Below are 18635 nucleotides of genomic sequence, written 5' to 3' on the forward strand. Positions count from 1 at the left end.
TATTGGCATCAGAGCAGTAATTTACATATATTGGGATAACAGTAATGCGTGCCAGAAAAAGATCAACATAAAATGAAATGCAAAAAAGCTGTTTTTCTTCAACAGCAACTCAGAGTGAAGCTAATAGAGAAATTGATGAACATCTGCCCTGAATGTGTCACTTGTTTCTTCTAGGTGAAGTGTGACCAGTATTGGCCCAGTAGAGGCACAGAAACCCACGGGCTGGTCCAGGTGACACTACTTGATACCGTGGAACTGGCCACGTATTGTGTTCGAACATTTGCACTTTACAAGGTTTGCCTTCCCCCCCCCACTTTCCTCTTTCCATTATTTAAAAAAAGCGTCTTTTGAGAAATCAAATATCTTATGACTTTGCTTAAATCTTGATTCCACTGGCAACAGTGAACAATGAAATAATTCTTCCATTATCGCTCAGCAACTTTTCTCCTTGTCCAGCGATCTATCAGTAAATATGGAACTCTCACTCTGAGCAGAAGTGTTGGCAAATGAAGAATAGAAGAACTAGTTCTTTCTGTAAAAATAACAGGAGCATTCCTGATAGTTAAACCTGGAAAATGTAATGCTTCTCACCTAAGAATTTTTATCTTCCTGAGCAAATAGTTGTCATTTACAAATAGCTTGACATTGATATCTCCAAGGAGTGTGTCTTCCCAAAGGTCATATGGTAGGGGGAAGGGATTAAGATAGCACATTTTCACATTACCTCTACCCTGTTATTACCCATCATTGCAACCTGAGGACAGGAAAACAGAATCTCACCTTGTCTTCCTACTTCACAGAATGGGTCAAGTGAGAAGAGAGAAGTGAGACAATTCCAGTTCACTGCCTGGCCTGATCATGGCGTTCCAGAACACCCTACACCTTTTCTAGCTTTCTTACGCAGAGTCAAAACCTGTAACCCTCCTGATGCAGGCCCTATGGTTGTGCACTGCAGGTAAGAACCACTGAGAGCATTTGTGTTTCTCACAGAAGGTTTGCAAGGAAACAAAAGGTTTCTCATCGGATATTCTCTTTCCAAATTCTTGATACTCTGGGATAGTAGATGTCTCTATAAATAACACAGGGGGTCTTTTGTTTTTGGTCAAATGAGGCCTATGCTAACATGAATAGACAGAATTTGATACAGATGAATATTACCCTTTGGAGATAATAAGCAACTGTGATTCATGCTATTTTCTCTTTGGAGCAAAGGTAAATAATTGTATGAAACAGAAAAGAATTAAGAATCAATCTTGTAATATCATTCAAGTTTCATCTGTGTGAGGGGATATTCTTTAAAATGTAGGTAGGTAGGTAGATGAAGTGCTTGACAAGTTCTTGTGACCTGGGATGGTACAACCTTTTTACTATTTATAGGAAAAAAAAATGCTGAACAAAATAATACTATAAATATAAAAGCTTTTAGCTAGAGTGTCTTATTGCTTAAAGATACCTTCTACATATTAATATTATCAAGTCACATATAGAAAATATACTAATTTGAGTTTTACAAATTTATTTAACATAATATATACAAAGACCTATTTTTTGGAAGAATTTATTTTATGTACTTGGAGGTAATGAGTGTGCATTTCTTTTGAAATTTTTTATACTTTATTATTATTTTTTACTTAATTCTAACATTCTCTGTATCACCACTTATCTTCTACTATATATGTGTTTTTACATTTAAATGCTTTCTTTTTTAAAAATTTTAATTATTTTGGGGCTTCTGGGTGGCTAGGTAGGTTGGGCGGCCGACTTCGCCTCAGGCCATGATCTCACAGTCCATGAGTTCTAGCCCTGCGTCAAACTCTGTGCCGACAGCTCGGAGCCTGGAGCCTGCTTCAGATTCTGTGTCTCCCTCCCTCTGACCCTCCCCGTTCATTCTCTGTCTCTCCCTGTCTCAAAAATAAACAAACATTAAAAAAAATTTAAATTAAAAAAAATTAACTATTTTTATAGAAGAGGGAGGGGCAGGAAGAGAGGGAGAAAGAGAATCCTAATCAGGCTCCATGCTGTCAGTGTGAAGCCTGATGTGGGCCTTGAACTCACAAACCCTGAGATCATGACCTGAGCTGAAACCAAGAGTCAGATGCTTAACTGACTGAGCCACCCAGGCACCCCAACTACATATTACTATATAAAATCCATAATACTACTATATAATCTATAATAATTCTTTGTAATCTGGGTGATTCAAATATGAGAGAATATGGCTCCTTGCACAGACAAGTAAAATTGCAGTGGGAAGTATATAAAAAAAGAAAGAAAGCACCTATCATAAACCACTTCTGTCGTGACTTAATAGTATAATTCTTTCACATCCTATATTATATTTAAGTATAATACAGTAAGTAGATCTTATAAGTGACATCTGTTTTTTTTTTTGTTTTTTTTTTTTTTTTTTTTTATGAAATTTATTGACAAATTGGTTTCCATACAACACCCAGTGCTCATCCCAAAAGGTGCCCTCCTCAATACCCATCACCCACCCTCTCCTCCCTCCCACCCCCCATCAACCCTCAGTTTGTTCTCAGTTTTTAAGTCTCTTATGCTTTGGCTCTCTCCCATTCTAACCTCTTTTTTTTTTTTTTTTCCTTCCCCTCCCCCATGGGTTCCTGTGAAGTTTCTCAGGATCCACATAAGAGTGAAACCATATGGTATCTGTCTTTCTCTGTATGGCTTATTTCACTTAGCATCACACTCTCCAGTTCCATCCACGTTGCTACGAAAGGCCATATTTCATTTTTTCTCATTGCCACGTAATATTCCATTGTGTATATAAACCACAATTTCTTTATCCATTCATCAGTTGATGGACATTTAGGCTCTTTCCATAATTTGGCTATTGTTGAGAGTGCTGCTATGAACATTGGGGTACACGTGGCCCTATGCATCAGCGCTCCTGTATCCCTTGGATAAATTCCTAGCAGTGCTATTGCTGGGTCATAGGGTAGGTCTATTTTTAATTTTCTGAGGAACCTCCACACTGCTTTCCAGAGCGGCTGCACCAATTTGCATTCCCACCAACAGTGCAAGAGGGTTCCCGTTTCTCCACATCCTCTCCAGAAGTGACATCTGTTTTTACACAACATGGGGATAATACCTAGAACAGAATAACCGCAATAAAATTCACCTAACCCATGATACCGTGGTCATTGTTACACAGTGGCCTAGCAGGTTTTGAACAAGATGAAGTTGTTTTTCTCTTTCCCAGCAATTTTTCCCCAACAAAAACTAATAACACCACATTATGTTTATAGAGCATTTTACAAATTCCAAAGCACTCTCCCATGGTTTATTGTGTTTGATGTCATTACCAGTATGTCGGATCAAGAGAAGAGCGTAGAAGAGAGGCTACAGGGTTTGGCCCAAGTACTGCAGCTAGGAAGCCAGACAGAGTCCCACTCATGTCTTATAATCTAGTACTTGCTCCTCTGGACCTGACACCATGTTGCAGTGTTTCGCATGATTCTGAAACACTACAAAATATTTTTATTAATTTGAGCAAATGCTTTTGCCTCACGACAGCAGACTTCTGGTTTTCCTGCCTGTTGGTTTCAGCAGGCACTAGTGTGACCAGTCTCTATACTCTGTTATACATACTTCTTTGTAGACCTCAAAGAGCCATTGTGCCTGGTGACATGGTGCATCTGCTTGGCACCAGCTCGACTTGATTTTAAAGATCATGTATGAAATGTTTCCTGATGGATTTTGGCCACAGGATAGGGAAACAGAAAGTTTGGGGTCACTGAAGAAAATTGCTCTCATATGCCTAATACATTTCATGAAAATATATATATATATATATATATACACACACACAGATGTATACACAAGCACATACACACACACATATACATATATATACATATACATGTGTGTGTATATATGTATATATGTATATGTTTATATATATGTATATATGTATATATATACACACACACATACACAAACATAATAGGAATAAAATTTAGGGGAAGCAAACTTGGAAGTTTTCACAAAACATTGTATTTGCATTACAGTTTGAAATATAGCATTTTCCCTCTCTCAAAACATGCTTTCAATTTCTGTAAATTAAAGGATAAATTTGGTTGATTGATTATTTAAAAATGCAATTTGTCTTCTGTTGATCATAACCAAGGTATAATGCTTTATGTTGGATACTCAGTTGGATCCAAAAAGGTTTGCAGGCAAGTAAGAGAGATAAGATGGATAGCTATAATGCTTTATTTTGAGAAAATACATACACCCCTCCAGACACACACACACACACACACACACCTATGTTATGTTAAGCCACCTGGACTCACCCCTGAAAGATACAAACAACTCCGGAGAAATAAGAAAACAAAGATGAATGTGCTGAGCTAATAGCTGTTGACATTTGAAAGTGCTGTGCCTGAGGCTCTGGAGAAGCTTTGTACGAAACAGAAAAATAGGTATATTGGTGAAAGAAATTTATTAGCAGCTTTGAAATAATGAGGGAAAGATGCAGCATGAACTAAAGCTCTGAGAAATGATCTTTGTTCACCCATGGGTTGTCTTATAAATCTGTGAGAAATCTTGGCCTCTTTATTTAGGAAAGGCCATGTTGCACACTGTTATAGTTGCAAAGCATCATGAATTCTTGACTTGGATACAGTGTATGTTTAAACTTGAGAGCACAGTTCTTCTGATGGAGTAGCAGAGAAAAATTACTACAGACAACAACTGCTTATGTGGGACCCAAGAAATGCTAGTTTATAAATCATCTCTAAGCAGGAAGGAACTTTGCAGAAAGCCACAACAGACAAGTCACAGAGGGATATTGATTACAGATATTGATTACAGAGGGATATTGATTTACATGATCATGTTGTAAATAATCACACAAATACTCTGGAATGTAAATACTGAATTTCATGTTGAGATTTCTCTCCTGATAGATTTGACATTTTTTCTCTGTAATGAAGAAGTAGTGACAAACTCAAACCCAAGCCTTCTGCCAAACAGATGCAATGAAAATGGAGGGGGTTTTAAATGAAGTCTGGTAGTAGACAAAAAACGGGGGTGGGGGGGAGGGGAAAGAAAGAGAGAAGATTCATATTTATACAGTAGTTCTGTCTAGTAATCAATGTGCCAGGACTAAAAAGAGCTATTATGAATAAGAGAAATTCTAACAGTCAATAGTAAGAAAGAGGAGGATAGCCCAGTGTGGTAACCATAGATAAGGCCTTGGAAGGTCAAGAAGGATAGGGTCCACCTCATGCCTAGAAGAATGGTGCCACAAGCACAGAAAGACCAGCTCTAGTCATCAGTCAATTCATACAGAGCATATAAACTCAACATTAGCAGGGCACACTCTGGAGAGAAACTGCCTGGGTAAAATGCTGGATTGTTCACTGATGGGCTCTGTGCCTTTGAGCAACTTATTTCTTATCTGCTAGCCTCTATTTCTTCACCTGTAAATGGGTTAACGCTCTCCATAACATCAAGAATTTAATTAAGGTTAAATGAAATGATATGAAATGATAAAACATTTAGGACAGTTTATAGTATGCAGAAGTATGAAATAATTTTAAATTATTGGTATATTACTGAGTAAGTTTAAATCTATATGTATATTTACAACTCAAGAGAAAATAATCAGCATTAACTTAAAAATAATCTATATGACTTGAGCCATGAGTAACCAGATGTTTATAAATATATAATATTTAATCAAATAGGTTTTTAAAAAATTATATATTTTCCACCATGGTAATTACAGCCAATTTTCCCCAGTGAAAGAGAACATGTTCTCATTTACTATGAGTTAAAATCATTTATTATAAGAAATACCTGTTCTTGACTACCTGAAAAACCATTGAATTCTTAAAAGGATACTGTTAAGGATACATAGAAATTAATATGGTGGTTCTTGATGCCTTCAAGGTAAAATTTGAGTTTAGCATTATGTTCCTGCCCCTTTATAATCTAGGCTGATGTCTCCCTCATGCCTCATTGTTCATTCTCTCAGCCACCTACCACTAGCTACACATTCCAAGTACTTTCATCTCTGGCTCTTGGTAAGTGATATTTATCCACTCTAGAAATTCACCTGTTCCTCTCTCTACCTGATGATGTTCAACCTTGTTTCATAATCCACCTCAAGTAGCACATGCCCTGCATTGCAAAGGTTGCAAACTGGCCTCAGATGATTTTGTTGACATCTGTGGTAATTTTTTTTAATTTAAATTTTAAATTTAAATTTTTAATTTAAGTGGAATGCACTATCCAGTTTTCTAAACCTTCCCTGTCCCTATTGTTTTACACACAGCTCAACGCATCCATTTACAGGGATTACTTCATATTATAAACATCTGACTTGAAACTCTGGAAAACCCTTTTAAGCTCATTCCTCATTCCTCTTCCCACAGAAAGAATTAAACAATCTGTTCTCTGAACTCTCATAAAATAGGTTCATACTTAGCAAATTTAGCTATCTGTGTATGGATCATATATGCCTTGAAATCCCAGAGGGCATGGGCGATGGCTTATGAACATTTGTACCCACCTCTTACATCATAGTAGGTGCTCAATAATTGCTTTCTGAAGTTAATTGAATTCCATGTGGTGTTTTACAAATTTTTACAGAAGCATTAAGATCATTTCATGGCTGGACTATTTTTTGTTTTTTAACATGACTATACTTTTATCTCTTTATGTTGTGGTATTTTTATGAGAATTTAATTATTTTAAATTGCCTTTATCTTTCTCATACCTACTTCTAAGTCCCTTTTCCTACAACTCTTTCATGTCCTTTTTCACATGCTCTCCATTCCATGATTAAACATAGATATAGATCCCTGTTTTTAGCCATAATAATAAACATATTGAACCCTTAATGGACAACAAATAATCTTTCTTCTCAACTGGAGAGACCCTGTTCTAAGTGTTTCACATGTGTTATTGCTATTTCCTGCCAGTCATCCTCAAAGTTAGGAACCTTATTTTCCCATTCTACACAAGAGGAAACAGAAACCAACTTGTGGTCTCTAAGGAAGACCAACTTACTTGCCTGAGCACATGCGACTAGTCATAGCATAGCTACTGTGTGCCCAAGGTTGCCTGTTCCTATCGACCAGCCCTTAAATCACTTGGTGGTCTCTACCTTCTCATTTGGCCACCTGCTTGAAGGGCATTTCACTTTTTCAGCCTACCCTGATGACCTGGTCAGAATGAGACACATTGCCATATTCTAGCCTTTATTTCACTCTTTATGTATTAAAGGTAATTTCTAGTTTGTGACACTCCTGTATCCCTTACTCATTTTAGACTAATCATAGTAGCTACCCATTACTGACCTATCACTGTTTTCCAAGTATCACTAAGCACTTAAGGAATTTCTCATTTAATCTACACACACACACACACACACACACACACACACACAGAATGTGTTTTATTTGTGAGAAGCATTAAGCACAGGGAGGTTGTAAATTTAGGCCCTATCTCAAAGCCCTTGACCTATTTATTCATCATAGTATCTGGTTCTGACTTTTCTTGTTGCAGAGACTACCTTAGTTCCTTACACTTATCTCCTTAATATATGTTTGCTGACTAAATGGTTGTCAGATGGATACTTACCATTAACTCTACATGTAGTACATGAACAGAGATATGCAATCTCCTTACTTAATGAAATTTTATTTTTTTTAATGTTTAGTTATTTATTTTGACAGAGAGAGAGAGAGAGCACACTCACTGGGGTAGGGGAGGAAGGGGCAGAGAGAGAAGGAGAGAGAGAGAATCCCAAGCAGGCTCCACACTGTCAGCATGGAGCCTGATGTGGGGATCAAACCCACAAACTATGAGATCATGACCTGAGCCAAAATCAGGACTTGGACGCTTAACCAACTGAGCCACCCAGGTGCCCCAAAATTTGATTTTGAAAGAAACTAAGGAGCATATCTTCCAACCTATTTATTAATCTTAGATTTTCGTAGAGGTCATTTGTTACATTTCTTCATATTGTTTCACCCTTCTTAGAAAACAAAGAAGTTTTGTTCCCTTTTCTCCTCTTTTGAGCTTTGTTCTTTATGTGTTTTATAGAATTTGTGGTTTATACTTTACTAGTACCAAAAGGATATGACAACTGATTTTAATTTGCATCTTGTTAAGAATGAATAAAGTGGGATGAAGCCATAATTTCAGAGAGTCAGTTATAAACCCTTGACCCATGATACTCTGAGTCATGTTAACCCCTTTTAGGACCAAGGGAATACTTAATCTTCATAGAAGAAATGTATTTGTGAATAAATATGAAGGAGGGATAGACCAAGACCCCCTAAATTTGTCTTCTAAATGAAAAGATTTCAAGAAGAGGGGCGCCTGGGTGGCGCAGTCGGTTAAGCGTCCGACTTCAGCCAGGTCACGATCTCGCAGTCCGTGAGTTCGAGCACCGCGCCAGGCTCTGGGCTTGATGGCTCAGAGCCTGGAGCCTGTTTCCGATTCTGTGTCTCCCTCTCTCTCTGCCCCTCCCCCGTTCATGCTCTATCTCTCTCTGTCCCAAAAAAATAAATAAACGTTGAAAAAAAAATTAAAAAAAAAAAGAAAAGATTTCAAGAAGAGTCAAATAGACCAACTAAGGATAATTTAAATCTTGTACATCATAGAATCAGACCAGTCTTTAAAACTGGAAGGAATAGGAACTGAGGACTAGATATAGATCAATAACATACCAGAAGCGTCAATGGACTACTAGAGTGGCCTGATAAAAATCAAATGACAATGTGAAATTAGAAAGATTCATGAGATCTAATCTTTATAATACTTTTTTACTTTATAGGTGAAAGCACAACCAAGAAACTACTTAGGTTATATTTATAACATCGCCATTTACTTCTAATGTCAATCCAATATTGACAATAATAGCCTTTTCAAGGTAAAAAGGATTTGGAAAGTGTCACATATAAGCATAACAATAAAAGACCTTGTGAGCCAGAGGAGCTAAGAGTGCTGTGGAAAACTGTTTAATGCATGTTAACCATTCATTCTCAATTCCCTCCTTTATTTCCCCCAGTGTTCCATTCAAATATCTCTTTAGATCAAAGACCACAAGTATTGCCAAAGTATGTGATAGTTTTGAGATGCTGACAAGTGTGAACCATAGACCCATATTTTCCTTAAACCTGGGATTCATTTTCATGTATAAATTAAGTAATAAGAGAAGCTGGCCTTCTGTAGATGAAAGACTGGATTATTAAAATACCAGCATCTCTGGATAAGAAAATGGGTGGAATATACAAAATATGTTCTTATTTATGGAAACATTGTAAGGTGAGGAGAAGTAATTATACCACATGGAAACTACTGTGTAATTTCTGTTCTTATATACCAATAATTGTGCATAAAAAACAAACTCTTAATTTATTAAACAACATGGTGATACAAATCAGGAGGTCAGATCTTCAATAGTTTGATGGCACAATCCCATAAGAGAAAAATATCTTACTTTCAATGAAATAGTTTAAAAGTAATTGAACCCAAAGAAAATATTAAGAGGAGTGGCATAATGGCCCCAGTAGGTGTAAAATGTAAAACTCAGTCTGAAGGTGTTTGGAGCCCTGGGGGCAGTATTCTGACTGCCTGATGAAATGGAAAATTTGTTTGAAAAGACATAGATACAAAGGCAATAGAGGAGAGGTGAGACCAATATTATAAGTAACAACTAACTTCAATGTCATATGTCAGGGGTATATCATGAAAATCCCTGCAAGGGCAACGGAGAAACTATCTCCTTTCCATTCCTCTTCCATATCTAAGAATAGCAACCAAATTACATTTGTGTAAGAAAGTAGCCATTTACAGAGCATCTTTCCATTATGTTTGATTTAATTTTTACAACAAGAAGAGTAGGGGTGTATTATTACCATCTTCACTTTACAGATAAGGAAATTGAGACTCTTAGAAGTCAAATGACTTGCTGAAGACCACATACCCAACTAGAAAGTAGAAAAGTCTAGGTGAGAACCCATGTTTTATGATTCAAGGTCCTCCCCTCTTTGTCTACACCATACTGCCATTTTCTATTTTGCTCAATTTATGTTTTACAACTGAAAGCAAAACTGCCCATAGCCCACAACAGATATGGCTTTTAGCAGATCCAAAACTCCCTTTGGGGGCGGCATTAAATGGTAGACTTGAAAATCACTTGAAATCAGCTTACTAGATTACTTACTAGAAATCAAATCCCAACTGCCCTATTCGCTATGTGTGACCTTGGACAATTTATTTATCCTTTCTAAGCCTCAATTTCCTGACCTGTAAAGTGGGACTAATAGTAGTATGTCCCTCATAGCATTGTGTATAAAGATTAATATGATATATGAAAAGTGATAATTAGCCAGGTATTTGCCACATAGAAAGAAGTCAATAAATGTTTGTAGTAATTGATGTTTTCATCATTGTGTTTTACCCCACATAAAGTATGTGCTCATTTAAATTCTCTTATTTAAGGTTCTCTTACTATCAAACAACAAAGAGCCCTATCATATTTTCTGAAATGTGGGTTTGACTTCTATGTAATTTGTAACATAGAAGAGTAAAAAACATATACATGTATATATACATACATTAACCTAGGTGAGTGACAACCATTTAACACTTTAAATTTAATACTTTAAAAAACAGTCAATTATTATAGTAATTATTTCATTGCACTTTAAAAATCTTGTTAGAATAGATTGTTACTATGAGACAAGATTTTTCAAACTCAATGCTATTGATATTTGGGTCATATAATTTTTGTTGTGGGAGACTGTCCTGTGATTTAAAGGATGCTTATGAGGATCCCTGGTCTCTGCCCACCAGATGCCAGTAGCACGCCCCAAGAATTGTGACAATCAAAAATGTCTTCAGACATTGACAAATGTCCCCTTGGGGGGAAATTCATGCCTGCATGAGAACCATTGCTACAGGGCAATGAAACTGATTTTTTATTATGCAGAATGTATGTATCTAAATGATAGCTCACCTCAAAGTTTTAAAGCTGGAAAAATGGTCTTTGAATGGCATCCTCATTTTATTTATTTTATTTTTTTTTTACATTTATTTATTTTTGAGAAACAGAGTGAGACAAAGTGTGAGCGGAAGCGGGAGCAGGGGGGTGGCAGAGAGAGAAGGAGACACAGAATCTGAAGCAGGCTCCAGGCTCTGAGCAAGTGGTCAGCACAGAGCCTGACGTGGGGCTCAAACCCACGAACTGTAAGATCATGACCTGAGCTGAAGTCAAACACTCAACCGACTGAGCCACCCAGGTGCCCTCATCCTCATTTTAAACAAGGAGAACTTCTTTATGAGACTTAACCTTGAGAATCACTTTTTAAAGCATACATTGAACTAGGCCCATTATTTGAAAAATCGGCCAACAATATCCCCTACCTTGATCACCAACCATACAAACCACAGACTTGGCTCTAGATGTCTCCTGACACTTAAAATAGTAAATAAATAAATAAATAAACCCACCTTCAACGACGAAGATGTGCCACCATTAGAGAATTCAAAAGAACAGGTGATAGGCTCTTAACTCTACTGCCAAAAAGGAGTTCCAAAAATACTTTTGCACCATGGTAGCAAATTAATGCATGAGTAATAAATCTTCAGTCTCCCAAGGTGGCTACTTCTAAGGGCCCTGGTCTTTGGGGTTGACAAGTGCTGGGGGGTTTTTTGCTAGGGTATCAGGCACATTGCTTCATATTCATGCTTGGTATGAATATCCAGCATTCTGGCAGTTTAAACAATAAGCCCTAGGAATGCCATTAAGTGGCATATTATTTAGTGGCTGTCCCCTTTTATAGCATCTAGTGGAAGCCAAAGATAAAAGATTAGATGGATGGAGAAGTGAGACATGATGCTAGACTCCCTGCCCAAACCTAAAATCCCTTGCTCTTTGATTTTCAAGGGTATGTATTTCTGTGACAGCATGCTCTATTTTTAAATCAAATATTTTCCTGAATATAAGTTTTTTGTGAAAAAATTAAATAATTTTATTTATTTATTTATTTATTTATTTATTTATTTAATTTATTTTTGTACTCCTTCTTCCCAAGGAGCATGATCAGTCTCTCTCTCTTTTTCTCTCATTTCCCATCCCACCTCCCTCCATACCTCTTCCACAACCCAAAAAATCCTTCTCCACCTTTCAGTCCACCAAGAGAGGGTCAGTGGTTAAGACTTTATTGGTCCACAGTGGTGCTTGTAGCATCTATTGTTTGTGATATATCTAAATAGACTAGATGAGATGCGATAGGGTTAAACTGGATCTCTTCCATTTTGATGATAAAGGTTAAACAGCTATTTGCTCAAATTCCTTTTAACACTTGAAAGGATTTTGAGAGTTATGATTTTTTGAGAAAGAGTTTCTTTTCCATTTATCTAGTTTTCTTCATTTGTCTAAGTTTGACCTGGTTTTGAGCATTGAATCTTAAAAAAAAATGTATAATCATATTTCGGGTGCATCTGTATGCCTTAGGAATTGGTGACCTTTCTGAAATGGAGGGTATAGCTATCAGTTTAACCACCACTGCTTACAAATACTAACCCAAACTTACTGGCTTAAACCACCACGGTCTGTTATTTATCATGGTTCTGTGGGCTGACTTGGGGCCGTGGCGACATCTTCTGCTGGTCTCTCCTGAGCTCTCTTTCACAGGAAGCTGGAAGCCCTTGGGAAAGCTAGTCTCTCCCACCCCCCACATGGCCTTGCATCCAGGTCTTGTGGTCTCAGGGTTCTGGGGATCAAAGGAGAATCTTACATGGCCTGTTGAGGCCAAGTTTTGTAAGTCACGCACAATTACTTTCACAACATTCTCTTGCTCAAAGCAAGGCAGAAGCCAGCCCAGATTCAAAGGATAGTGAAACAGACTCCACCTCAGGATGAGAGAAGCAACAAATGATGCATCACTTCATTTATCCCAGCTCTAGGTTCTACATCAGTGAACCTTATTTACTGGACGCATGGAGCTCTTCTCTCCACTCTTGTCAGCCTGGCTAAGTCCATAGTAAATTTTCCTCCTAAGGAGAAAAACCCCCAAGCCTGCCTAAAATACAGAGCAGGTTTTTGTTGGCATATAAAATGGGTTTTTAAAAAGTGGAGGAAAAGTCTTTGTGATTTGTTTTGTAACTGCTACCTGATTCTTTTTCTGAAACATCCACTTCTGTGGTAGGAGAAACTTGTACTCTTTAATTCCATTTCATCCTATCTTGAATATTTTTTTTACATCTTCCTGTAATTTAGTAATTATTAGGGTTAATAGACTTCTTAAACCCCAAAACTCCAGGAATATGATTCATTCACAGTGAATCATATACCTAAAAGGGACATCTCAAGCTTCCCAGACAACTCCCCCTTCCCTCTCTCCTCTCTCTTTTCTCTCTCTCCCTCTCTGCCCTATTCCTCTCTGTCTCTCCCCTTCCCATTTCCACTGTCTCTTTATTTTCAGGAATTAGAAAATGAAATGAGGCCCAAGGAGGTCATCAACTTTCCCATAGACTCTTGCTAGACTCAAACCTTCTGTTGGTCCAGTATTTTTCCCACATGATTATAGGCCTTTTAATTTTGGTCCAGTTAATTTGAATAAGGATTCCCTTAACATTTTCTAGCTGAATTAGAAAAATAGTAAGGAAGCACCTATGTAACAGCTGGAGATACTATGTTAGGAACTAAGATGGTCAGAATAGGTAATTTTGGTGCATTAGAGCCAATTAAATGTCACAGATCTTTAAGACCATGACTGATTGAAAGAAGGGCTGATGAGTACCTGGGCAGCAGCCTGAATGTGCTAGGCACCCAGGTGGTCAGCAAGGCTGGGCAGCAGTAACTGGTAGAGGGATGCCAAAGGGAGAAGGAGAGAATGTCAGCGATAAAATTCGTCCTACTTTTTCAGTGGTGCCTGGAGCTGTGATGGTGAAAAACATTCACGCCACTAAAAATGACTCTACATGCTGTCTTGGCAGCCCTTCCCTGGCTTGGATTGGTGGCCTTATGTATCTGCTGCTCCATTGGAGCTCCAGCCTGGCTGTGCCATGGCTGTAGCGTAGGCTCTTTAGTGGCCATATGCCTGGGAGGCTCATCATCCACAATTTCCTCATCCCAAGCTCCAGCCAAGTGCAGCAGATGCTATTGTTATCACTTCTATTGAATAAAGTAGGAAGCAAAGAGAGAAAGAAATTTGTCATATTGTTTTTCTGCTGGAATCGAAATAAAAACTGTGTGTGGTATATTGTCTGATAGTAACCCTTGTGCCAAATCCCCATTTTCTGTAACACACTTACATGAGATAAGAATCTGCCCCTATATTTCTTAACATAATGTAAATGACCTTCTCCATTCTACTGTAAATGTGTTACAATTATAGCCATTCAGGCTTCTCAATTTAGATTTGTGCTGTTTCTTGCACTTGGAAACACTTTGCTTCTGACCATGCCATCTGTTGGAATCACTTACATTTCTTTCACACACTCACAGTGTTTGTTATATTCCCTAAATCTAGCTGTGCAAAACTCTGAAATCTTTTCTGTAAATAAACAAATGTTTAGCAAATATTTTTAAACCCTTTGCCTTAATAAGTAACATTAATAAGGTACGTTTGTGTTTCTAAAGTAGTACAGCTGCTGAGAGAATTTCTTGCAGAAATGTATGAAGTGACACCAAAATCAGAAGAGAATCTTGAAATAAGTGCCTGCATATATAAATGGTTTCTGTGCCGAAGATAAACTAAATGATGATAAATTAAGCAAACAGAAAGTCTCTTTTTCGATATAGTACATACCTGAGGGGATGGAAGGAGGTCTTAGAACTCAACTAAGCCACTGGACCCCTCCCCTGTGTTATCCTATCAAACCTTTCCAGCCCAAAGAGCACACTCACTGATAACCCTGCAGAGTCCCATTGATTTACCCGTGTGTCTTACTGCTCTCCTCTTAGCAGCCTGGCTAGGTACACTTGGTGCATTTCTTCATGGGATGGAAGAAGAAAAGCAAAACCCCAAGTATAACCCAAAATACAGGTTAATTTGCCAATCTATGAAATAAGAAAGCAGGAGAAAATGCTGTTTAATACCTTCCAGAATTGCTACTTAATTTTGTGCCATCATCACCTTTTTTTTTTAATTTCCTGATTTTTTTTCCTTTTGGATCCATAACTACCCCCACATTTGTATGTAAGAGACGAGGGTTGGAGTGCCTTTTCCTATGTGTACTTTTTCACCTCACTGCCATGGTCTCTAGCCATAAAAAGCAGGGCTAAGTGGGCAGAGCCTCCTTTTTGCCACCGAGGCTAGGCTGTTACCACGATGTGACCTATGTGTTGCCTGAATACAGATTGAGAATACTGGTTTTTTTATTATACCGTACCTGGAGACTAAGCTCAAGTTAAATACTATATGTGAATATAGAAGGTAAATATATAAAAAGATGAAACCTCAGTAGGTCACAGTAGTCAGCCTTTAAACTTCATCAAGAGCCAAGATCATTAGATTTTAATGTGGACAAAGGAGGACCATGGATTGTTTCAAAATATGAGGCATGTTTCACATATGTCTTAGAACCCTAAGAAAAATCCAACTTCCTGGAGTAATTTATACATAGTAGGTAATTTTCAAAATGCAAGGTAACAAATGAAGCTCCTAGATCTTAAAGCTTATATTGTAAGTGTGTGCTAATAAGAACTACTCTGAATTCCATGACTTTCATGCCATATTTGGCTTTCAAACTAAGAAATGAAAATTACATATATAAGAAATACTAGACTTCCCTAAAACTGTATTTTTGCAAATCACTTGCACAAATCTATTTCTCTAGGAAAAGATCTATTTCTCTAGGAAGGTGAAGAACAATCTGGACATTTGCCAAAAGCATCTTTCCTGCATGGGAAGACTACATAAAATTTGGTAGATTAAAATTGTTCTTGATGATGATGATGATGATGATTAAAAATTTTGGTTTTATGAAAGCCAATAAGAAGTTTTCTCTAACTACCTTCAAATTCAGTCCCAATTTGGGTTCACAGGTGATCAGTCACTCTAGAAAAACAAATACTGTATGATCTCTCATGTGTGAAACTAAAACACACACACACACACACACACACACACACACACCAACAACAAGCTCATAGATAAGGAAAATAGACAGGTAATTGCCAGAAGCAGGGGATGGAGGCAATGGGATAAATGAGTGAAGTGTGTTGAAAGGTTAAAAAATAAATAAATAATAATAATTAATCAATTAAAAGTCTCACTTTGTCAACCTTAACCCAGCTCGAATTCTCATCAGTTAGGTGGAGAGTGTTGCTCAGTCCAGACTCTTACTACTTTCATTTGAAAAATCATAACCAATCATGTTGCAAACCACAAAATTCTTTATAACCTATGGTTAACATTCCATTCCTCTTTTGTGTGTCTGGAAATGATTGACTTGGCTTCAGACTATTTTCTGATGTACTACAGCCTGAAATTCATTTGTTATCTTGGTTCAATTAAACTCAAACTTATTGATTTGTAGGGCACAATAGTAAAGCCACAAGCTTAGCAATACCTTTTTTCAGAATTCAGTGAAAAGCTCTGTGAATGTAGTCAGTTAGAAGAGCTATGTATGTATGCCTTTTTTGATGTATTTATATTTCCTAAAAGCTTAGGAATAGAGACATTAAAAGAATTTGAAATGATACTTCTGCATGTAAGTCCTTTTCAGAGTGAATCTTCATGGCATATATAACATGCAAAGGTACAACAGTTCCTAGGATGAACACCATGCCTTTTGCTAAATTCTCTGCCTACATTTCCATATAGATAATCTCATCAGGTAGCACTTCTGTAATTATCACTAATGTCCACAGTCTCTTTTTAAAACTGCATAATATCACAGTTTGGCTATGACATAACAAACTTAGATCTGATATCAGCTATTGGAACTCCATTAATGGTTCTAAACAACATCATCTTTGTTATTTTTCCCCCTTGGGGACCCTGCATTTGGAAAGAGCTTTATTTTAGGGACAGAAATAATCTATTTTTCCTAAACTTTTTTAGTTTCACATTTTCAAACATACCCAAGTGTAGAGAGAATGTATAATGAACCCCTAAGTACCCGTCAACCCAGCTTTAGTCATCATCATTTCAAGCAGTGTTTATTAAATGACAGCTCATTTTCTGATTTTTAAAAGAAATTTATTACATAACTGTCATTCAACATGTGAGATTTTAATAACCTGGACAACCTTTTCTCTGGTAAATGTTCAATATCTGTGAACATACATCATGTAAAGGGCACCCGCTACCACTTGCTCAACGCAAGGTTAAGGGTGCCTGGACTCTCTTATTCCACTACAATCTGTTACTTGCATTGCCTTTCTAAGTATAAAGACTTAACAGTATCAAGGTTTTTATATTATAATTTATTGAAGTATAATTAACATTCACTGTAATTTCAGTTTCCAGTGTACAACAGAATGACTTAATGATTCTGTACATTCCTCAGTGCTCACCACTGTCTGGTCATCATCTGCAACCAAACGACATTTCTGCAATCTTATTGACTATATTCTCTATGCTATACCTTTCAACTCCATGACTTATTCATTTTGGAACTGGAAATCTGTACCTTTTCTTCCTTATCTGTTTCACCCATGTTCCCACTCCCCTACCTATTGGCTACCACCTGTTTTTTCTCTGTATTTAAGAATCTGGTTTTGTTTGTTTGTCTCTTTTTCCTTGGTTCATTTTGTTGTTGTTGTTGTTTCTTTAATTTCACATATGAGTGAAATCTTATGGTATTTGTCTTTCACTGTCTGATCGATTTCACTTAACATTATACCCTCTAAGTCCACCCACGTCGTTGCAAATGACAAGATCTTATTCTTTTTTATAGCTGAGTAATATTCCATTGTATATGTCTACCACCTCTTCTTCATCCATTCATCAGTCAATGGCCGTTTGGGCTCTCTCCATATCTTGGCTATTGTAAATAATGCTGCCATAAACATAGAAGTGCCTATATCTTTTCAAATTAGTGGTTTTGTTTTCTTTGGGTAAATACCCAGTAGTGGAATTACTGGGTCATATAGTATTTCTATTTTTAATTTATTGATGAAGCTCCACACTGTTTTCCACAGTGGCTGCACCAATTTGCATTCCCACCAACAGTGCATAAGGGTTCCTTTTTCTCCACATCTTTGCCAGCACTTGTCATTTCCTGTCTTTTTGACTCTAGCCATTCTGACAGGTGTAAAGTGATATCTCATTGTTATTTTGATTTGCTTGTCCCTAATGATTAGTGATATTGATCATGGTTTCATGTGTCTGTTGACCATCTGGATTTCTTCTTTGGAAAAATGTCTATTCAGGTCCTCTGTTCATTTTAATTGAATTTTTATTGCTTTTTTGGAGGATCTGACTTGTAAAAGTTCTTTATATATTTTGGATATTAACCTCCTACCAGATATATCATTTGCAAATATCTTCTATCATTCACTAGGTTGCTTTTTGGTTTTGTTGATGGTTTTCACTGTGCAAAATTTTTTTTATTTTGATGCAGTCCCAATAGTTTATTTTTGTTTTTGTTTCCCATGCCTGACAAGACATATCTAGAAAAATGTTTCTATGGTT

At 37.1% G+C, this 18635-nt stretch overlaps 1 protein-coding gene across 13 annotated transcripts in view; it reads left to right on the plus strand.

Annotated features, from left to right (window-relative positions):
* PTPRD (protein tyrosine phosphatase receptor type D) overlaps nt 1–18635 on the plus strand; it is a 534534-nt gene that overhangs the window by 481762 nt on the left and 34137 nt on the right. For all 13 annotated transcript variants that reach the window (XM_047830543.1, XM_047830548.1, XM_047830545.1 and 10 more), the window contains 2 exons: nt 175–294; nt 801–955. In XM_047830543.1, the coding sequence (XP_047686499.1) occupies nt 175–294; nt 801–955 (275 nt within the window). The remainder of the gene's footprint in view (nt 1–174; nt 295–800; nt 956–18635) is intronic.

This window comes from Prionailurus viverrinus, chromosome D4 (assembly GCF_022837055.1).
Source record: "Prionailurus viverrinus isolate Anna chromosome D4, UM_Priviv_1.0, whole genome shotgun sequence".
Classification (NCBI taxonomy): domain Eukaryota; kingdom Metazoa; phylum Chordata; class Mammalia; order Carnivora; family Felidae; genus Prionailurus; species Prionailurus viverrinus.